This window comes from Bos taurus, chromosome 22, assembly GCF_002263795.3.
Source record: "Bos taurus isolate L1 Dominette 01449 registration number 42190680 breed Hereford chromosome 22, ARS-UCD2.0, whole genome shotgun sequence".
Classification (NCBI taxonomy): domain Eukaryota; kingdom Metazoa; phylum Chordata; class Mammalia; order Artiodactyla; family Bovidae; genus Bos; species Bos taurus.
Genome location: NC_037349.1, coordinates 7,907,005 through 7,930,625, shown reverse-complemented (window position 1 = coordinate 7,930,625; position 23,621 = coordinate 7,907,005). Strand labels below are relative to the sequence as shown.

General features: G+C 42.5%; 1 protein-coding gene and 1 long non-coding RNA gene across 27 annotated transcripts in view; one reads left to right on the top strand and one right to left on the bottom strand.

The window, feature by feature from the left end:
• Positions 1-455: 455 nt before the first annotated feature.
• Positions 456-21,441, bottom strand: LOC107131651 (uncharacterized). The gene is made up of 3 exons (XR_001494694.3): positions 21,352-21,441; positions 10,796-10,918; positions 456-3,792 (listed from the first exon to the last, which is right to left on the bottom strand). It is a non-coding gene; the product is annotated as an uncharacterized lncRNA (long non-coding RNA).
• Positions 21,390-23,621, top strand: part of CLASP2 (cytoplasmic linker associated protein 2) — a 175,597-nt gene continuing 173,365 nt past the window's right edge. For 25 of the 26 annotated variants that reach the window (XM_059879719.1, XM_059879716.1, XM_059879729.1 and 22 more), the window contains exon 1: positions 21,413-21,860. In XM_059879719.1, coding sequence (XP_059735702.1) covers positions 21,666-21,860 — 195 coding nt within the window. In that variant the 5' untranslated portion in view covers positions 21,413-21,665. Of the gene's footprint in view, positions 21,861-23,621 lie in introns of all 26 variants that reach the window. The other variant, NM_001191201.3, reaches the window with a different exon arrangement.

Below are 23,621 nucleotides of genomic sequence, written 5' to 3'. Positions count from 1 at the left end.
ATTGATATAATGAGAGTTAGTAGATCATTTTCTTTGTCACGGAAAAATTTAAACCAGGGCACATCCCTGGTGGTCCAGTGGTTACAAGTCGGCCTTCCAATGCAGGGAGTATGGATTTGACCCCTGGTTGGGGAACTAAGATCCCACATGCCCAGCTCAGTGTGGCCAAAAAAAATTTTTAATTAAAAGTCTTTTATAAGGTGGAAAAATTTATTTTTGAATATATTGGCTGAGTACATCCTTGTGGACTGAGCAAGAAATCTCACATTAAAGCAATGTCTCCCAGTGATATTTTCATGGCTTTCTTACCACATTCTAACTCACCTTTGATATGTTTGATGGGAAACCATCAATGGACACCCTGATAACATCAAACCACCAAAATTTCCTATCATTCATTGCACATAAAATTTCCTATTTTTCCAGACTCTTATGGAAAAGAAGATTGGCTGCCATGAAAAAGTGGAATGTTGTTTATTTTCCTTATTGAATGCATGTGACAAACCTTTTTAGGACTTAAAAATTCTGGTAAGAACTCCTCCATATAAGTCCCAGGAACCAACTGAAATGGCCAGGCCATGGTTGCTGAGCTCAGCCTGGTATTTCCTGCCTCTGCATCCAGATTCCTTCCCTGTCCCTGGGAGCCCTTCTCTGCTTCTCCTTGCTGAGGTCACATTCATTTGCCTAATGTGCTCCTTGCTGAGGTCACATTCATTTGCCTAATGTGCTCCTATCTATAGAAGTAGCTCTTAAATCTGCCATGTGAGAATCATTTTTCCCACCTTGGACCCCACTCATTTATGACTATTTCTACATCCAGCATGATAACATAAACGTTTTTGAAGTTGAAAGTTTTGAGTTAAATTCTTCTTGCCAAGAAGCATTAAGTTCCCTCTGGCTTTGAATGATCCCTCATAGCAGCAGTCCCCAGCCTTTCTGACACCAGAGACTGGTTTCCTGAAAGACTGTTTTTCCACGGACTGGGATGTGTGGTTTTGGGGATGATTTACATGCATTACATTTACAATGCGATTTATTACATCAGCTCCACTTCAGATCATTAGGCATTAGATCCCAGAGGTTGGGTACCTGTGGGAACGTAACTCAAATTCTTAAAAATGGTAGGAACCCCAAAGGTATTTCCTAGTTAAAGAAATACATAAATAAGTCCTGTAACCCAGTGTCGTAGTGGGAAATTAGGAGGCTTGAAGCCATTGGTAATATAGTCGGGTAAAGCCTATCTAATAGGCAGGGTGATTAAATACTATAATTCTCAATGCATCTGGACCTGATCACCCTTTTAACTCTTAGCCCCGTTCTTCAACAAAGCATTCTAGTCTTTGGGAACCTACCTTTGACTGTTTTGGTCTGCAGCAGGTCTTAGTCATGGCATGCTGAATCTAGTTCCCTGACTGATCGAAACCATGCCCTCTGCGTTGGGAGGGCAGAGCCTTAGCTACTGGACCACCAGGGAAGTCCCTGGCTTTCTTATATTGGAAATTTATGAGAAAATATTTACTCACAGAAACAATTTTATAACACTGTTGCAACTGGTAGGTCTATTTCATCATTAATTTCTAGAGCGATCTGTGAAGTTTTATCAGATTATTTTAGCCAGACTTCCTTAACACTTGCGTTTAATTTGTCTAGGGTTCATTATATGCCACCTAGTATTGTTTTTCAAATATATCTACTACACTGATGAAATCTTTTTGTAAAATTTCATTGAAGTATAGTTGATTTACAGTGTTGTATAAATTTCTTCTGGACAGTTGTACCTATATATATTTATATATTCAGTTATACATATATATATGTTCTTTTTCATATTCTTTGATGGAATATTGTCACTTCCTAATGAATTTCATTTTATTTTTACCAAAAAAGAAAAAAAAAATACCTTTGACTGTGGGAAATGGGATTTGATTTTACCCTACTTGCAAGCTAATTACTCAGCCTTTTGCTGTTTCATAGATGCTAACGGAAGACCCAAGACTCCTGCATCAGAAACAAAAGCCTTTTCCACTCAAGGCAAATAACCAGCATCAGTTCAGTTCAGTTCAGTCACTCAGTTGTGTCCGACCCTTTGCGACCCCATGAATCACAGCACGCCAGGCCTCCTTGTCCATCACCAACTCCCGGAGTTCACTCAGACTCAACGTCCATCAAGTCAGTGATGCCATCCAGCCATCTCATCCTCTGTCGTCACCTTCTCCTCCTGCCCCCAATCCCTCCCAGCATCAGAGTCTTTTCCAATGAGTCAACTCTTCGCATGAGGTGGCCAAAGTACTGAAGTTTCAGCTTTAGCATCAGTCCTTCCAAAGAACACCCGGGGCTGATCTCCTTTAGGATGGACTGGTTGGATCTCCTTGCAGTCCAAGGGACTCTCAAGAGTCTTCTCCAACACCACAGTTCAAAAGCATCAATTCTCCAGGGCTTAAGCTTCATGTTTGCACCCTTCTGCTTTGTCTCCACCCAAATTTCAAAGGGTTCTGTTACAGGAGAGAAACAGAGTCTGGGAAATCCTCTTCTCGATAGCAAGCCCTAAGTAACCTGTTCTTTGTCCTGGAGGAAGACATCATTTCACCCCTCCAGGCTGCTCACTGCAAACATACCAGGCGAAGAGGGGCCACGAGGCAAGCTGGAAGCCGGGATCTGGGAACCCTCAGCTCAGTGTTCCTACCCAGACTAATGTCTCCTTGAGTAGCAAAGTGCAAAGGCACTGCTGCTGCTGCTGCTGCTAAGTTGCTTCAGTCGTGTCCGACTCTGTGCGACACCATAGACAGCAGCCCACCAGGCTCCCCTGTCCCTGGGATTCTCCAGGCAAGAACACTGGAGTGGGTTGCCATTTCCTTCTCCAATGCATGAAAGTGAAAAGTGAAAGTGAAGTCACTCTGTCATGTCTGACTCTTAGCGCCCCATGGACTGCAGCCTACCAGGCTCCTCCGTCCATGGGATTTTCCAGGCAAGAGTACTGGAGTGGGTTGCCATTGCCTTCTCCGCAAAGGCACTGCTGCTGCTACTGCTAAGTTACTTCAGTTGTGTCCGACTCTGTGTGACCCCATAGACGTCAGCCCACCAGGCTCCCCCGCCCCTGGGATTCTCCAGGCAAGAACATTGGAGTGGGTTGCCATTTCCTTCTCCACACAAAGGCACTAGGGGGAACTAAAAATAACTGTGTGTATTCGTGGTTGGGGCAAATTATGGACAAGATACAAAAAGACCAAAAACCCCAACTGCCATTTCCGAACAGCCAGGAGCAAGAGCAGGGTACTGTGCGTGTAGGCAGTACATTAGGAAGTGAAAGATGCACACACCACCCCAAAGAGGGGGGTAAACCACCCACACCAGCCCTCTGGCCCCACCCCTGGACCTGCCCCTATCCTCACCCCATATAAGAAACCAGCTCACCCTACCGTAGCTCAGGAAGTGAGCAAGCAGGCAAAGCTCCCGGCCCTGCTGCAACAGAGGCCTCCAGTAAAGCCTTGCCTGAATTTCTCGTATGGCCTCTTATCTATGTCTATTTTGTATTTAATTTTTTAAGTTAATTTTTAAATTTTTGGCTCTGCTGGGTCTTCCTTGCGGCTCTCTCCAGTTGTGGTGCATGGACTTCTCAATGTGCTGGCGTCTCTTGTTGCAGAGCATGGGCTCTAGGGCGCTCCGGCTTCAGAAGTTGTGGCCTGTGGGCTTAGTGGCATGTAGACTCTTCCCAGAACAGCGATCGAACACATGTCCATTGCACTGGCAGGCACGTTCTTAACCACTGGGCCACCAGAGAAGTCACATCAATTTCTATTGATCAAGGAAACCAAAAACCGTTGTCAGTAACAGTCAGGGTCTCCTTTGTTGGCATACAGAGCAAGACGTATGTGAGACTCATGTAGGAGAGTCTCTCTCCCCACAGTCATTATTAATTTCCTTCATTTAGACTGATAGTTTACATAAAACACTGATGCTCAGACAAATTGATAGTTTACATAACTAAGAACTCAGAACTTGAGTTTTCTTCAGTTTTTTTAGGAATATGATATAATTTTATTTTTTGCGTTTTTTAAATACCTAAAATTTTTTGTTGGATTATAATTAATTTACCGGTTATTTCAGGTATACAGTGAAGCATTCAGTTATACATGTAATAACTTGAGTTTTCTAATTCTAAATTGGTGTTAATTTCAATAGACTTGCATGTACTGTCTAATATATGCAATACTTTATTAATAATTTTCATTTTGATCACAGGTCTAAATAACATCTGAATATTGATAAAATGTTAAATATAAATGTGAAAATATTGCCTATAATTTTATTAAATGTTATTTTTAAAATATCATTAAAATATTATAAAATATAATCTATATGTTACTAAGTATAACCTCATTTTTTTTTTACTTTTCAAAATGTGGCTACTAGAAAAAATTTAATTGCATATATTTTGTATTTCTACTGGATAGCACTGCAATAGACCATAAATCTTTTATCTCTTATTTTCCTTTAATTGATTCTTAACTTTTTAACTATTTTTGTTAGTTTTAACATAAATGTAGTAAATGTACCACGTACTAGTCTTACATACATAACTTGTTGAATTGACATCTATGCATACACTTCAATAATCACTATTCAGGTCAAGATACAGAACATGTCCATTACTGAAGAAAGTTCTCTTGGGCCCTTTCCTAGTTAACACCCACCGATGGCCATTCTTTGTGATAACCACTCTTCTAACTTTTATCACCACCAGTAAGTTTTCCTTGTATTAGAACTTCCTGTTATCAGAATTGAAACAGAGCAGATCCTTGTCCCCCATGCCTTTTGTCTGTAGAAAAACTTTAGCCAAGGAATAAATTTAATAAGAGAAGTGAGAACATGCGGAAACAAAGGAAAACAGTCAAAGGAGACCAAATAATAATGGTTGAGTCATTAAGCGTAGTCAAGGACCTTCAGTTCCTCCTTAAGGACTATAGATCAGATCAGATCAGATCAGTTGCTCAGTCGTGTCCGACTCTTCGCGACCCCATGAATCGCAGCACGCCAGGCCTCCTTGTCCATCACCAACTCCCGGAGTTCACTCAGACTCACGTCCATCGAGTCAGTGATGCCAGCCAGCCATCTCATCCTCTGCCATCCCCTTCTCCTCCTGCCCCCAATCCCTCCCAGCATCAGAGTCTTTTCCAATGAGTCAACTCTTCGCATGAGGTAGCCAAAGTACTGGAGTTTCAGCTTTAGCATCAGTCCTTCCAAAGAAATCTCAGGGCTGATCTCCTTCAGAATGGACTGGTTGGATCTTCTTACAGTCCAAGGGACTCTCAAGAGTCTTCTCCAACATCACAGTTCAAAAGCACCCATGTTTCAGCGCTCAGCCTTCTTCACAGTCCAAATCTCACATCCATACATGACCACGGGAAAAACCATAGCCTTGACTAGACGGACCTTTGTTGGCAAAGTAATGTCTCTGCTTTTGAACATGCTATCTAGGTTGGTCATAACTTTCCTTCCAAGGAGTAAGCGTCTTTTAATTTCATGGCTGAGGTCACCGCAGTGATTTTGGAGCCCAGAAAAATAAAGTCTGACACTATTTCTACTGTTTCCCCATCTATTTCCCATGAAGTGATGGGACCGGATGCCATGATCTTCGTTTTCTGAATGTTGAGCTTTAAGCCAACTTTTTCACTCTCCACTTTCACTTTCATCAAGAGGCTTTTGAGTTCCTCTTCACTTTCTGCCATAAGGGTGGTGTCATCTGCATATCTGAGGTTATTGATATTTCTCCCGGCAATCTTGATTCCAGCTTGTGCTTCTTCCAGCCCAGCGTTTCTCATGATGTACTCTGCATATAAGTTAAATAAACAGGGTGACAATATAAGCCTTGATGTACACCTTTTCCTATTTGGAACCAGTCTGTTGTTCCATGTCCAGTTCTAACTGTTGCTTCCTGACCTGCATACAAATTTCTCAAGAGGCAGGTCAGGTGGTCTGCTATTCCCATCTCTTTCAGAATTTTCCACAGTTTATTGTGATCCACACAGTCAAAGGCTTTGGTGTAGTCAGTAAAGCAGAAATAGATGTTTTTCTGGAACTCTCTTGCTTTTTCCATGATCCAGCGGATGTTGGTAATTTGATCTCTGGTTCCTCTGCCTTTTCTAAAACCAGCTTGAACATCAGGAAGTTCACGGTTCACATATTGCTGAAGCCTGGCTTGGAGAATTTTGAGCATTACTTTATTAGCGTGTGAGATGAGTGCAATTGTGCGGTAGTTGGAGCATTCTTTGGCATTGCCTTTCTTTGGGATTGGAATGAAAACTGACCTTTTCCAGTCTTGTGGTCACTGCTGAGTTTTCCAAATTTGCTGGCGTATTGAGTGCAGCACTTTCACAGCATCATCTTTCAGGATTTGGAATAGCTCAACTGGAATTCCATCACCTCCACTAGCTTTGTTCGTAGTGATGCTTTCTAAGGCCCACTTGACTTCACATTCCAGGATGTCTGGGTCTAGGTCAGTGATCACACCATCGTAGCTATCTGGGTCGTGAAGATCTTTTTTGTACAGTTCTTCTGTGTATTCTTGCCATCTCTTCTTAATATCTTCTGCTTCTGTTAGGTCCATACCATTTCTGTCCTTTATCGAGCTCATCTTTGCATGAAATGTTCCTTTGGTATCTCTGATTTTCTTGAAGAGATCCCTAGTCTTTCCCATTCTGTTGTTTTCCTCTATTTCTTTGCATTGATCACTGAAGAAGGCTTTCTTATCTCTTCTTGCTATTCTTTGGAACTCTGCATTCAGATGTTTATATCTTTCCTTTTCTCCTTTGCTTTTCGCTTCTCTTCTTTTCACAGCTATTTGTAAGGCCTCCGCAGACAGCCATTTTGCTTTTTTGCATTTCTTTTCTATGGGAATGGACTTGATCCCTGTCTCCTGTACAATGTCACGAACCTCATTCCATAGTTCATCAGGCACTCTATCTATCAGATCTAGGCCCTTAAATCTATTTCTCACTTCCACTGTATAATCATAAGGGATTTGATTTAGGTCATAACTGAATGGTCTAGTGGTTTTCCCTACTTTCTTCAATTTAAGTCTGAAGAGAGAAGGGAATGGCAAACCACTTCAGTATTCTTGCCTTGAGAACCGCATGAACAGTATGAAAAGGACTATAGATAACATTCTGAATATCCTGTGAGTTACCTTATAAACACTGAAACCCGTCAGGTGGAGAAGTTAACTACACGATGACCAGACTGTAGCCATGACATGCGTGTGTGCATGCTCAGCTTTGCTCAGCTGTGTCCCATTCTTTGCAACCCCCTGGACTGTGGTCTGCCAGGCCCCTCTCTCCATGGGATTCTCTATAAGAATACTGGAGTGGGTTGCCATTTCCTTCTCCAGGGGATCTTCCCAACCCAGGGATCAAACCTGAGTCTCCCGCGTCTCCTCCATCGGCAGGCGGATTCTTTACCACTGCGCCACCTGGGGAGTAGCCATGGCGTAAGCTGCACAGTTCTGAGAACTGGCCTCAGAGAAATGGAAACAAATCCGTCCTGGAACTGAAGATTAACTCTGCCTAAATTCCAGTTGAGCTATTTCAAATCCTGAAAGATGATGCTGTGAAAGTGCTGCACTCAATATGCCAGCAAATTTGGAAAACTCAGCAGAGGCCACAAGACTGGAAAAGGTCAGTTTTCATTCCAATCCCAAAGAAAGGCAATGCCAAAGAATGCTCCAACTACCACACAATTGCACTCATCTCACACGCTAATAAAGTAATGCTCAAAATTCTCCAAGCCAGGCTTCAGCAATATGTGAACCGTGAACCTCCTGATGTTCAAGCTGGTTTTAGAAAAGGCAGAGGAACCAGAGATCAAATTACCAACATCCGCTGGATCATGGAAAAAGCAAGAGAGTTCCAGAAAAACATCTATTTCTGCTTTATTGACTATGCCAAAGCCTTTGACTGTGTGGATCACAATAAACTGTGGAAAATTCTGAAAGAGATGGGAATAGCAGACCACCTGACCTGCCTCTTGAGAAATTTGTATGCAGGTCAGGAAGCAACAGTTAGAACTGGACATGGAACAACAGACTGGTTCCAAATAGGAAAAGGTGTACATCAAGGCTTATATTGTCACCCTGTTTATTTAACTTATATGCAGAGTACATCATGAGAAACGCTGGGCTGGAAGAAGCACAAGCTGGAATCAAGATTGCCAGGAGAAATATCAATAACCTCAGATATGCAGATGACACCACCCTTATGGCAGAAAGTGAAGAGGAACTCAAAAGCCTCTTGATGAAAGTGAAAGTGGAGAGTGAAAAAGTTGGCTTAAAGCTCAACATTCAGAAAACGAAGATCATGGCATCCGGTCCCATCACTTCATGGGAAATAGATGGGGAAACAGTAGAAATAGTGTCAGACTTTATTTTTCTGGGCTCCAAAATCACTGCGGTGACCTCAGCCATGAAATTAAAAGACGCTTACTCCTTGGAAGGAAAGTTATGACCAACCTAGATAGCATGTTCAAAAGCAGAGACATTACTTTGCCAACAAAGGTCCGTCTAGTCAAGGCTATGGTTTTTCCCGTGGTCATGTATGGATGTGAAATTTGGACTGTGAAGAAAGCTGAGCACCAAAACATGGATGCTTTTGAACTGTGGTACTGGAGAAGACTCTTGAGAGTCCCTTGGACTGCAAGAGATCCAACCAGTCCATTCTGAAGGAGATCAGCCCTGAGATTTCTTTGGAAGGACTGATGCTAAAGCTGAAACTCCAGTACTTTGGCTACCTCATGCGAAGAGTTGACTCATTGGAAAAGACTCTGATGCTGGGAGGGATTGGGGGCAGGAGGAAAAGGGGATGACAGAGGATGAGATGGCTGGATGGCATCACTGACTCAATGGACATGAGTCTGGGTGAACTCCAGGGGTTGGTGATGGACAAGGAGGCCTGGCGTGCTGCGATTCATGGGGTCACAAAGAGTCGGACACGACTGAGCGACTGAACTGAACTGAACTGAACTGAAAACGATCAAGATGACACTGACCACACCACCGATGACCAATTTCAATACGTCTGTCACTGCTGACTGAACTTTTTTGCACGCAGCCCTCTCCCTCAGCCTATAAAAGCTCTTGCCGGCTGGTAGTCAGTTGATGGGAGTGGGCCTTTGGACAGGCATCTGCAATGCCCCCTATTCCCCCTCCCCCTAGTTACCAGCATCCAAAATAAAGCAAACTTTCTTTTCCAACAATCTTGCCTTTAATGGCTTTTGAGCGCTGCGCAGCCAGATCCCACTTTCGATTATAGAATCACAGAGTATATATTCTTTTGTATACGATTTCTTGTGCTCAGCATGGTGTTTTTGAGATTCATCCTCATTGGCAAGCGCATCAGTAGTTTGTTTTTTTATCGCTTTGTAGAATTCCATTGTACGCTGTGTACCACAGTCATCAGTTTTCCTGTTGGTGGGTGTTTGGGGTGTTTCCAGTTTGGACTCATGAATAAAGCTGCTCTGAACGCTCATTTTAACACTCTGAACACCTTTAAACCTTTGAGGAGAGATTGTGATCTGTCTTTGGTAAGCCACCCAACCCCCACACTCCAGTATCACTAACACCATGCCCCCCTTGATGGATATTTGTTGGAAGTATAGTTTTAAACTAGCAGTGTGCTGATTTGTCTGTCAGTCTCCATGTGGAAAATAAAGTCCAGTGTCAGAACAAAGTTGACTCAAAGTTTCCACGATTATCACAAATAATGAACAAATAGGTCAGGAAGTCAGTCTCCTGTATTTATATGATCTATTTCAGTCTTGTTGCCAGTTAAAAATAAACTTGTACTCCCAGATACATTTAGTGACTGATTATGAAAAAAATGTAGTTGTTTCTTACGCTGTTTTTTCCCTTAATTTTTCTACCCATTTCCTTTATCTTCTTGTCCTTTTCTTTTCAACAGCAATTCAGAGGAAAGCAGATTCTCAGTGAAATTACTGCCTAGATATTCAAAGAAAGACTATTATATATAAGGAGTGTTATTATTTTGGTAGTAAATTACAAACTTTTTTTGCTTGTTTGTTTTCTTTCCTTTAAAATTATCTGCTGGGGAGAAGCCAGATATCCTGTGTTTAAATCATGAATCTGAACTCATGAGTGAGGCTGGAGACTTAACATTTGAGCCTTAGCTTTCTCGTCTTTAAAATGGCGATATAATATCTTCCACATAGGGCTGCTTGGAGGATTAAAAGACCTAACATGTGTCAGGCTTCCCTGGTAGCTCAGTGGCAAAGAGTACACCTGGCAACACAGAGACACAGGATTTGATCCTTGATCAGGGAAGATCCCACACGCCACTGAGCAACTAAGCCCATGCTCCCCAACTTCTGAGCCTGTGCTGTAGAAGCCCATGCGGCCTACAGCCTTGCTCCTTAACAAGAGAAGCCACTGTAATGGGAAGCCCCCACACCACAACTGGGGAAGCATTTTTGGGCTTAAGGAAAGTAAAATTTGCTTTATTTTGGATTCTGGCACTTGCTCACCGCAACTAGAGACAAGCCTGTGTAGCAAGGAAGAACCAGCACAGCCAAAAATAAATATTTTTTTTAAAAAAGACCTAACAAGTGTCAAGCTGAGCAATGGCCTTCGTGAAATCCATTTCTCACTAGACCTACGCCTTCTTCCTGTATGAGCTGCTATTTTTGTTTCTTATCCTCTTTGTCTCTCTGATAACTCAAGCATCATCAGATATGTCTGCCAAGATTCCTAAACTGTGTGCTCAAGTACAGCACTGTGCTGCCAGAAACTCACCAAGAGCATTCCAGGGGACTTTCCTGGTGGTCCAGTGGTTAAGACTCCCATGCTTCCAGTGCAGGGGACATGGCTTCGATCCCAGGTCAGGAAAGTAGGTTTCCGCCTGCTGGTGCAGAGTGGCTGAAAAAAAATAAAAATAAAAGAAAGAGCATTCCAAAATAATTTAACTTTAAAGGGCAACAGTGATATTTGGCATGCTATGCTATGCTATGCTAAGTCACTTCAGTCGTGTCCGACTCTGTGCAACCCTAGATACGGCAGCCCACCAGGCTCCCCCGTCCCTGGGATTCTCCAGGCAAGAACACTGGAGTGGGTTGCCATTTCCTTCTCCAATGTATGAAAGTGAAAAGGGAAAGTGAAGTCGCTCAGTCGTGTCCGACTCCCAGCGACCCCATGGACTGCAGCCCACCAGGCTCCTCCATCCATGGGACTCTCCAGCCAAGAGTCCTGGAGTGGGGTGCCATTGCCTTCTCCGATATTTGGCATACGTCAGTCATAGAGTGAACTACCAGCTCCAAGAAGTTCAAAGTTCCAACATTAGATTGTGGTACATTTTTTGCACTGATATCTTATTTTTACAAGGCTTTGTTTTCTGTGGTTGCTGTGATAAAAAGCAAGTGCTACACGAAAATCAGTGGACCACAGGATGCAGATGGCCATGTCCAGTCTGATTTCAAGGTTTTAGAAGTTGTGCAGTGTATCCACAGGTATAGACACTTTATTAGTGTGTTATTTAAGAATGAAATGAAAATGCACTTCCTTCAGTTTATGTGTATTATTTTTCATATGTCTACCAAGATGTTAGGACGTGAATACTCATTAAGTTGTTTGGATCTTAGTATTAAGTAGATGGTAATTGTTAGGTGTTTCTTTTGGTCTATGGGTGTGTGAAAAATGACTGAGATAAAGTGCTGAACTAGGAGGTTTGAGAACTTTCTGTTCTACGGATGTTCAACAGAGGACAGACAACAGTGATATAGAGAAATAAGTAGATTTTGTAGGAGGTATGTAATGATAATAACAAATGTTAAATTTAAATAGTCAAGTCTACATCTTATAGATAAACAGGTTATTCCTCAAAACACCCCACTTTTTTAAAAAAAACTTTTTTGGGAGTATACTTGATTTACAATGTTGTTTAATTTCTGCTGTATAACAAGGTGTCTTAGCTATAGATATATATATATATATAGATAGATATATATATATAGATATATCCTGCTGACAATGCAGGAGACCTAAGAGATGCAGGTTCAATCCCTGGGTCTGGAAGATCTTCTGCAGGAGAGCATGGCAACCCAGTCCAGTATTCTTCCTTGGAAATACCCATGGACAGAGGAGCCTGGAGGGCTACAGTCCATAGGATCGAAAAGAGTAACACATGAGAGAAAAAAGTTAGTTCAGTTCAGTTGCTCAGTCATGTCCGACTCTTTGCAACCCCATGGACTGCAGCACAACAGGCCTCCGTGTCCATCACCAACTCCTGGAGTTTACTCAAACCCATTGAGTTGGTGATGCCATCCACCCATCTCATCCTCTGTTGTCCCCTTTCCCTCCCACCTTTAATCTTTCCCAGCATCAGGGTCTTTTCAAATGAGTCAGTTCTTCCCATCAGGTGGCCAAAGTACTGGAGTTTCAGATTCAGCATCAGTCCTTCCAATGAATATTCAGCATTGATTTCCTTTATGATGGACTGGTTGAATCTCCTTGTAGTCCAAGGGACTCTCAAGAGTCTTCTCCAAGACAACAGTTCAAAAGCATCGATTCTTCAGCACTCAGCTTTCTTCACAGTCCAACTCTCACATTCATACATGACTCCTGGAAAAACCATAGCATTGACTAGACAGACCTTTGTTGGCAAAGAAATGTCTCTGGTTTTTTAATATGCTGTCTAGGTTGGTCATAACTTTCCTTCCAAGGAGTAAGTGTCTTTAACTTTCATGGCTACAATCACCATCTGCAGTGATTTTGGAGCCCCCCAAAAATAAAGTCTGCCACTGTTTCCACTGTTTCCCCTGTTTCCCCATCTATTTGCCATGAAGTGATGGGACCAGATGCCATGATCTTAGTTTTCTCGATCTTGAGCTTTAAGCTAACTTTTTTACTCTTTACTTTTTCACTTTCCTCAAGAGGCTCTTTAGTTCTTCTTCGCTTTGTGCCATAAGAGTGGTATCATCTGCATATCTGAGGTTATTGATATTTCTCCCAGCAATCTTGATTATGGCTTGTGCTTCCACCAGCCTAGCATTTCTCATGATGTACTCTTTATAGAAGTTAAATAAGCAGGGTGACAATATACAACCTTGATGTACTCCTTTTCTGATTTGTAACCAGTCTGTTGTTTCATGTCCAGTTGTAAATGTTGCTTCCTGACCTGCATACAGATTTCTCAACAGGCAGGTCAGGTGATCTGGTATTCCCATCTCTTGAAGAATTTTCCACAGTTTGTTGTGATTCACACTGTCAAAGGCTTTGGCATAATCAATAAAGCAGAAATAGATGTTTTTCTGGAACTCTCTTGCTTTTTCCATGATCCAACGGATGTTGGCAATTTGATCTCTAGTTCCTCTGCCTTTTCTAAAACCAGCTTGAACATCTGGGAGTTCACAGTTCACGTATTGCTGAAGCCTGGCTTGGAGAATTTTGAGCATTACTTTACTAGTGTGTGAGATGAGTGCAATTGTGCGGTAGTTTGAACATTCTTTGGCATTGCCTTTCTTTGGGATTGGAATGAGAACTGACCTTTTCCAGTCCTGTGGCCACTGCTGAGTTTTCCAAATTTGCTGGCATATTGAGTGCAGCACTTTCATAGCATCATCTTTTAGGATTTGAAATAGCTCAACTGGAATTCCATCAACTCCTCTAGCTTTGTTTGTAGTGATGCTTCCTAAGGCCCACTTGACTTTACATTCCAGGATGTCTGACTCTAGGTGAGTGATCACACCATCGTGATTATCTGGGTCATGAAGGTCTTTTTATATAGTTCTTCTGTGTATTCTTGCCATCTCTTCTTAATATCTTCTGCTTCTGTTAGGTCCATACCATTTCTATCCTTTATCGAGCCCATCTTTGCATGAAATGTTCCCTTGGTATCTCTAATTTTCTTGAAGAGATCTCTAGTCTTTCCCATTCTGTTGTTTTCCTCTATTTCTTTGCATTGGTCACTGAGGAAGGCTTTCTTCTCTCTCCTTGCTATCCTTTGGCACTCTGCATTCAAATGGGTATATCTTTCCTTTTCTCCTTTGCTTTTCTCTTCTCTTCTTTTCACGGCTATTTGTAAGGCCTCCTCAGACAGCCATTTTGCTTTTTTGCATATCTTTTTCTTGGGGATGGTCTTTATACCTGTCTCCTGTACAATGTCACGAACCGCCATCCATAATTCATCAGGCAATCTGTCTATCATATCTAGTCCCTTAAATCTATTTTAGGGGCTTGATTTAGGTCATACCTGAATGGTCTAGTGGTTTTCCCTACTTTCTTCAATTTAAGTCTGAATTTGGCAATAAGGAGTTCATGATCTGAGCCAAAGTCAGCTCCTGGTCTTGTTTTGGTTGACTGTATAGAGCTTCTCCATCTTTGGCTGCAAAGAATATAATCAATCTGATTTCGGTGTTGACCATCTGGTGATGTCCATGTGTAGAGTCTTCTCTTGTGTTGTTGGAAGAGGGTGTTTGCTATGACCAGTGCATTTTCTTGGCAAAACTATTAGTCTTTGCCCTGCTTCATTCCGTATTCCAAGGCCAAATTTGTCTGTTACTCCAGGTGTTTTTTGACTTCCTACTTTTGCATTCCAGTCCAGTATAATGAAAAGGACATCTGTTTTGGGTGTTAGTTCTAGAAGGATAGAACCATTCAACTTCAGCTTCTTCAGCATTACTGGTTGGGGCATAGACTTGGATTATGGTGATACTGAATGGTTTCCCTTGGAAACGAACAGAGATCATTCTGTCATTTTTGAGATTACATTCAAGTACTGCATTTTGGACTCTTTTGTTGACTATAATGGCTACTCCGTTTCTCTTAAGGGATTTTTGCCCACAGTATTAGATATAATGGTCATCTGAGTTAAATTCACCCATTCCAGTCCATTCTAGTTCGCTGATCCCTAAAATGTTGACCCTAAAATGTTCACTCTTGCCATCTCCTGTTTGACCACTTCCAATTTGCCTTGATTCATGGACCCGACATTCCAGGTTCCTATGCAGTGTTGCTCTTTACTTGTTGCTCTTTACACACGCATATTCTTTTTCATATTATTTTCCCACTATGGTTTACCACAGGATGTTAAATATAGTTCCCTGTGCTATACAATAGGACTTTGTTGTTCATCCACCCTATATGTAACAGTTTGCATTTGCTAATCCCAAACTCTCAGTCCTTCTTTCCTCCACCCTTTCCTGTCCCAGAGCGAACACGAGCCTGTCCTCTGTAAGCCTGTTTTTGTCTTGTAGGTATGTTCGTCTGTGTCGTATTTTAGATTCCACATAAAAGTGATCATATGGTGTTTGTCTTCCTCTTTCTGACTTACTTCACTTGATCATGTTTAGGTCCTTCCATATTGCTGCAAATGGCATTATTTCATTCTTTTTATAGTTGAGAAATATTCCATTGTATATATGTACCACATCTTCTTTATCTGTTCATTTGTTGATGGACATTTAGGTTCTTTCCATGCCTTGGCTATTGTAAATAGTGCTCCTATGAACACAGCAGATTTATGTATCTGTTCTGATTATGGTTTATTTTAAACTAATTTTTATCAGAGTATAGTTGCTTTACAATGTTGTGTTAGTTTCTACTATACAGAAAAATGAATCCATTATATATATATGCATATATTCCCTCTTTTTTGAACTTCTTGAATTATGGTTTTGTTTAGTAAATATGCCCAGGAATGGGGCTGCTGGATTTTATGAAAGAACTGCTTCTTTAATTAGTTAAATCCTATATATTCTCAAACCTCTGCCAAATCCTATATAGTCTCAAACCTCTATATATAAACCTCTTCAAGGAAACCTTCCCAATTTACAACTCTCCCACCTCTGTTCTCTGTGCCAGCTAGACAAGGAGGGACTCTCACCCAGGCTTCCAGAAACCCTCTGCTTACCCGATCCTTGCATCCTAGACATGTTGACTTTCTTGTCTCTACATAGGTATGTTGTGGGCAGAGATCATATCTAAATGAACTTTGCATCTGTGGCCTATGGTACAGTGCGTAGCATAACAAGCTCCCAGAAGATATCTGTTGATGAATTAATGAAACATACAGAGGAGATACACAGGTAACGGTAGCCAGTGTTAACTAGACATTGCATAGGTAGTTGCAGAGTTACTCAAATACTTGCTGTTGTTGCTTTAGTCACTTAGTCATGTCCAAATCTTTTGCGACCCCATGGACTGTAGCCTACCAGGCTCCTCTGTCCATGGGATTTCCCAGGCAAGAACACTGGAACGGCTTTGCCATTGCCTTCTCCAGGGGATCTTCTTTACCCAGGGATTGAACCAGGGTCTCCTGCATCTCCTGCACTGGCTGGCAGATTCATTATCACAGAGCCACGTGGGAAGCCCTACTCAGACACTATACGCATATTGTCTTATAACATGAAGACTACTTAGTTATCTTATAACTCAAAGACCTTGAGCTATACAAATTCAGTCACTTTTAGTCACAGGGACAAATAGGGCTGAAACTGGAATCCACGGCTCCTACATATTTTTTTGTTTTCTATACAACATACTGCACCTGGTCACTGGTAATTATTAACAGAACATAAACTTCTGTGGATTGGACCCTCTTTTTATATTCTTCTGTAACCCTTATGGCTGTACAAATAGCTGAGGAAAGAAGAGAAGCAAAAAGCAAGGAAGAAAAGGAAAGATAAACCGAACTGAATGCAGAGTTCTAGAGAACAGCAAGGAGAGATAAGAAGGCCTTCTTAAATGAACAAAGAAGAGAGTAGAGAAAAACAACAGAATGGGAAAGACTAGATACCTCTTCAAGAAAATTAGAGATACCAAGGGAACATTTCATGCAAAGATGTGCTCAATAAAGGACAGAAATGGTATGGGCCTAACGGAAGCAGAAGATATTAAGAAGAGGTGGCAAGAATACACAGAAGAACTGTACAAAAAAGATCTTCACAACCCAGATAATCACGATGGTGTGATCACTCACCTAGAGTCAGACATCCTGGAATGCGAAGTCAAGTGGGCCTTAGAAAGCATCACTACGAACAAAGCTAGAGGAGTTGATGGAATTCCAGTTGAGCTATTTAGAATCCTAAAAGATAATGCTGTGAAAGTGCTGCACTCAATATGTCAGCAAATTTGGAAAACTCAGCAGTGGCCACAGGACTGGAAAAGGTCAGTTTTCATTCCAATCTCAAAGAAAGGCAATGCCAAAGAATGCTCAAACTACCGCACAATTGCACTCATCTCACATGCTAGTAAAGTAATGCTCAAAATTCTCCAAGCCAGGCTTCAGCAATACGTGAACTGTGAACTCCCAGATGTTCAAGCTGGTTTTAGAAAAGGCAGAGGAACCAGAGATCAAATTGCCAACATCTGCTGGATCACTGAAAAAGCAAGAGAGTTCCAGAAAAACATCTATTTCTGCTTTATTGACTATGCCAAAGCCTTTGACTGTGTGAATCACAACAAACTGTGGAAAATTCTTCAAGAGACGGGAATACTAGACCACTTTACCTGCTTCCTGAGAAATGTGTATGCAGGTCAAGAAGCAACAGTTATAACTAGACACGGAAAAACAGACTGGTTCCAAATTGGGAAAGGAGTACGTCAAGGCTGTATATTGTCACCCTGCTTATTTAACTTGTATGCAGAGTACATCATGGGTACAAATGACAAGCTGGATGAAGCACAAGCTGGAATCAAGATCGTGGGGAGAAATATCAATAATCTCAGATATGCAGATGACACCACCCTTACGGCAGAAAGTGAAGAAGAACTAAAGAGCCTAGATGAAAGTGAAAGAGCAGAGTGAAAAAGTTGGCTTAAACTCAACACTCCAAAAAGGAAGATCATGACACTGGCCACATCACTTCATGGCAAATAGATGGTGAAACAATGAAAACAGTGAGAGATTGTATTTTCTTGGGCTCCAAAATCACTGCAGATGGTGACTGTAGCCATGAAATTAAAAGACACTTGCTCTTTGGAAGAAAAGCTATGACAAACCTAGACAGCATATTAAAAGCATAGATATTACTGACAAAGGTCCGTCTAGTCAAAGCTATGGTTTTTCCATAGTCATGGATCGATGTGAGAGTTGGACCATAAAGAAAGCTGAGCACTGAAGAATTATTGCTTTTGAACTGTGGTGCTGGAGAAGACTCTTGAGAGTCCCTTGGACAGCAAGGAGTCAGTCCTAAAGGAAATCAGTCCTGAATATTCACTGGAAGGACTAATGCTGAAGCTGCAGCTCCAATACTTTGGTCACCAGATGCGAAGAACTGACTCATTGGAAAAGACCCTGATGCTGGGAAAGATTGAAGGCAGAAGAAGGGGACAACAGAGGATGAGATGGTTGGATGGCGTCACTAACTCAATGGACACGAGTTTGAGTAAGCTCTGGGAGTTGGTGATAGACAGGGAAGCCTGGTATGGTGTAATCCAAAAAATCAGACATGACCCAGCAACTGAACTGAAATGAACTGAAAGAAAGTGAGGGAATTCCAGAAAAACAGTGATATCTGTTTTATTGACTATGTTAAAGCCTTTGACTGTGTAGTCACAATAAATGTGGAAAATTCTTAAAGATATGGGAATCCCAGACCACTTTACCTGTCTGCTGAGAAACCTGTATGTGGGTCAAGAAGGAACAGTTTGAACCTTACATGGAACTGACTGGTTCAAAATTGGGAAAGGAGTACGATAAGGCTGTACATATTGTCACCCTGTTTATTTAACTAATATGCAGTGTACATCATGCGAAATACTGGGCTGGCTGAGTCACAAGCTGGAATCAAGACTGCTTGGAGAAATATCAACCCCTCAGATATGTGGCTGATACCACTCTAATGGCAGAAAGTGAAGAGGAACTAAAAAGCCTTTTGATGAGGATGAAAGAAGATAGTGAAAAAACTGGCTTAAAACTCAACATTCCAAAAACTAAGGTCATGATATCTGGTCCCATCACTTCTTGGCAAATAGAAGGGGAAAAAGTGGAAGCAGTGACAGATTATATTTTCCTGGGCTCCAAAGTTTCCTGCAGACAGAGATTGCATCCATGAAATTAAAAGACGCTTGCTCCTTGGAAGGAAAGCTATGACAAACTTAAGACAGTATATTAAAAAGCAGAGATATCAGTTTGCTGACAAAGGTCAGTATAGTCAAAGCTATGGTTTTTCCGGTAGTCATGTATGGATGTGAGAAATGAACCATAAAAAAGGCTGAGTGCCAAAGAATTGATGCTTTCGAACTGTGGTACTAGAGAAGACTCCTGAAAGTCCTTAGAACTGCAAGGAGATCAAACAAGGCAATCTCAAAAGAAATCAACCCTGAATACTCATTGGAAGGCCTGACGCTGCAGCTGAAGGTATAATCCTTTGGCCACCTGATGTGAAGAGCTGACTCACTTGAAAAGACCCCTGATACTGGGAAAGGTTGAGAGCAGGAGAAGGGTGTGGCAGAGGATGAGATGGTTACACAGCATTACCGAATGTACATGAATTTGACAAACTCTGGGAGACAGTGAAGGACAGGGAAGCCTGGCATGGTGCAGTTCATACGGTCACAAAGAGTCGGACACAACTTAGCGAATGAACACCATCACAACAACCCTTAGGAAAGGAACCTCTAGACAGCAAGGAACAGTTATTATAGTAGTTGATTTAGGCCCAACTGCATGGAAATTATAGCTAATTAACGATGGAAGAAACTTTACATCATGATACAAAGAGAAACAGAGTAATATAGGGGGAAAAAAAAAAACCTCAGAGTAAACACAGAAAAGGTTTCTTTGGATTTGGAGAGTGTATTATTATTTTGTTCTTATTTTGTTAATGTGAGCATTTCATTAAATTCATTCACTTTTTCAGCTTAAATTGATTGAGCACCCATTATTTGTCTAGCACCATCCTAGGGAAAACACGAATGATCTTGGAGTTTCTGTGTAACAGAAGAGACAGATATTTAAAATTATTAAATTGTGGCTGGAAATAATTAGCAGGAAGGTAAATAACATGTCCACTTAGAATGTATTCTAGAACAGTTTACACCCACTAACATGACTTCCATACGCTGGCCACCTGATTCAAAGGGCTGACTGATTTGAAAAGACCCTGATCCTGGGAAAGATTCAGGGCAGGAGGAGGAAGGGGGTCAATAGAGGATGAAATGCTTGAATTGCATCCCCAATTCAATGGGCATGAGTTTGAGCAAACTCTGGGAGCTAGTGAAGGACAGGGAAACCTGGCATGCTGTGGTCTAGGTCAAAAATAGTTGGATACAACTGAGCGATTGAACAACATCATGGATAAAATTAATCACCCCAACCATACTAAACATTGTGGAGAATGTGGAGCAACTGTACTTCTGAGCACTGCTGATGGGAGTTTAGTATGGTACAGACATTTTGGAAAACAGTTCAGCAGTTTCTTCTACAGTTAAACATACACTTATCACACAGACCTAGTAATTCTAGTACTTGGTATTTACCAAAGAGAAATGAAACCGTGTCTCTGCACAATGACTTGTACACTAGCGGTTATGGCTGGTTACAGCCGGAAATCTGAAAAATGAAACAGTGCAAATGTCTATAAACAGGTGATGGGGTGACAAACTGTGGTGCTTCCATATAAGGACTCCTACTCAGCAATAAAAAGGGACTACTGACACACCAACAGCACTGGATCAACCTCAAAACATCCTAAAGGAAAACGCCCAACTCAGTAAAAGCACAGACTCTATGAAGTCATGTGAAATTAAGTAATATGGAAACCTATGCTACGGTGACAGAAATCTGATTAGTATTTCCTGGCAAGGCTCTATCGTTCCTAGGATGGTGGTTATTCACACTTTGAATACCTTTGCCAAAACGCACGGACCACTTAAAATCTGTGCATTTTAGTCTGTGTAAATTAAACCTTTTTTTTTTTTTTTTGTAAAGGATAATCAAATGGCAACCCAACAAGTGGCGGTGGCTGGAAGCAGGGGTCATTATTAACATTTTTTTTGTACAAGAAAGTGTATTCTACAAAAACAAAAAACAAAAAATCCCAAACAAACCAACAAAAAAACAATAAGACCAAGACCAACAAACCCAAACGCCCAAAGCCTAAAAAACCCCCACAAATCTGGCAGTGGAGTTAGGGAAGGGGAATTCCAAGTCAAAGAAACTTTCCCAAGTATTGATTTAAAGTGTAGGAAAACGTGAAAGGGCCTAAGATTTTACAAGGCGACGGCTGAGTGCTGAGGTGGCGGCTGGCAGAGAACTGTCGGCTTCCTGGGGGTGCCAACCCAGACCGACCACAACTTCCCCAGAGGCTCCACGACCCCCAGCAGCTCCCGCTCCAGCCGCCGCCTCCGCTAACCTTGTGTGAGGACCAGCGGGCAGGCGGGCGGGCGCTCGCTCGCCGGCGTCGCGCTGACGTCACGCGCGCGCTGACGTCGCCTGCGGCCGCGGCCTCTGAAGCGGGTTGGGGCGCGGGGGGCGCCGAGTTTGACTAGTTTGGGGGGCCGCTGGGTGTCTGGCGCTGCTCCCGCCGCCCGCCGCGGCCCGCGAGCCGCGCCTCGGCCGGACCGAGCGCGTCCCGCCCGTTCCCGCGGGGCCCCGCTCTGGCGGCTGGGCGGCGCTCGGCGAAAGTTGGCCCCTCACGAGCGGGCGGGCGGGCGGGCGGCCGCGGCCATGGAGCCCCGCAGCATGGAGTACTTCAGCGCCCAGGTGCAGCAGAAGGACGTCGGCGGCCGCCTGCAGGTCGGACAGGAGCTGCTGCTCTACCTCGGCGCACCGGGCGCCATCCCGGATCTGGAGGAGGACCTGGCCCGTCTGAGCAAGACGGTCGACGCTCTCACCGGCTGGGTGGGCTCGAGCAACTACCGGGTAAGCGGCGGCTGCGCGGCCTGGCGGGGCACGCCCTCTCCCGCCGGCCCTTTAATCCCGGACGTGCTCGGACGGCCGAGTGGGCCCCCGGGTGGCCCCGGGCACCTCTGGACTTGCCCCCAGCGGCGAGCCTGCCTCTCCGAAAGCTAGCGGGAGCCCACCTTCCCACCAAGACCAACTTTTTCCACGATTGTGAGCAGTGGCAAATTCAGTGATTCCGTGACACCGTGTGGAGTTCCTTGGCACTAGGGCATTATGTTTCAACACCTATTTTAAAAAATTAGTGATCATTTACATGCGTAAAAGTGTAGCAGACCCTTTATTATACATTCGTACGTACCTGTGTAACACTACCCAGGGCAAGACGTAGGACAGGAAGATTCAGATTTTAAGTTCAAAAGAGATGTCAAGTTAATCCTTTTGAATTAGTATTTTTATCCTACTTAATCGCCTGGTTTCTTTTTTCTTGTATAATATTTTCTGTTTCTGAAAGGTTGTGCTTTTCGTGTCTAAAGCATCTTTAGAGCGTAATAAGGTGCCTGATTAAGTTTACCGTTAAATCTAGTGAAGAGTCTGACTTCATGGCATTATTTATTTGCTTTTCGTTTATAGTCTACGCAAAGCAGTTGAACGCTCTGTGTCATTTTGTTTTGCCGTAGTTAAGGACTGACTCGGATTTGAAACCGTGCCATGGCAGGTTAGCTGATACTGGCAAAAAATAAAAAGATGAGGTACAAGAAGGAATGAGTGTTTCAGAAGAGCCGGTAGTAGGCAGGTTGTAATGTAGCCACGTTGGGAGACCAGGTAAACTTTTTGTAATCAGCCTGTACTGTGGTTTTTAGCAGTAACTTTGCTTTCTAGTCTTCTGGTGGCAGTGTTGCTTTAAAATGCTGGTCCGAGCATCGTGTGGTTGAAGTGATTCTTCTTAGTAACTGATACTTATAACAGCGAATAGGCTGTACTTTGAAATCATTATCATCATAGAGAAGAAAGGGAAACTCTAAAATTATTATGCAGATTTAATGATGAAACTTAAGAGTTTTGGAAGGGTTTGACTTTTTACAAGGATAATAAACAGTTTGAGAATTAACCACCTCAGTGTTCCATTATATACTGTTTCTGTATTACTTTTGAAAACTTTGAGAAAAGTTAATGTTTAAGGATACACCATTACTGTTTAGAGGATTAGTCTTGTTTCTTTGGAAGACACGACCTAAATTTACTTGCACTGTAGGAAGGGCATACGCACTTAAGATAGTTGCTTTTGTGTGGTAGCCGAGGCTGCTGTAGAAAGTTGGCTCTTTGGTAACGCTTATGTCACCCCTATGCTGCCTGTGGTTGAATCGGCACTCCTCAGAGGTGCCATCAGTGAATGACAGTTGAGCAGTCCCATCTCCTGAAACATATTCTTGGCTTCTGTGATTCCACAGTATCCTGCTTTTTCTTTGATGTCTTTGCCCAGAACTTCTACTCAGTGCTTTGTTTTTCCTTTAACTGGTCCTTCAGAGTTAGATCCATCAGGGACCTGACTCAAGTTCTTATCTCTACTATACGTTCTCCCCATGCTCCTCTCCCCATGCTCCTCGGTAGACACTGTAGCCTGAGACAGTTTCAGAAATCGGGAGAGAACTCCCATAACCTCAGCTACAGACTTCCTTTTGTGCCCCTGTCACTCTGCCTTTTCTGTTATGGAAGTGAGCCTTTCTCACTTCTACCAGTTCCTCCATATGGGTATTGAAGGCGTGTGTATCCATGCCCTCT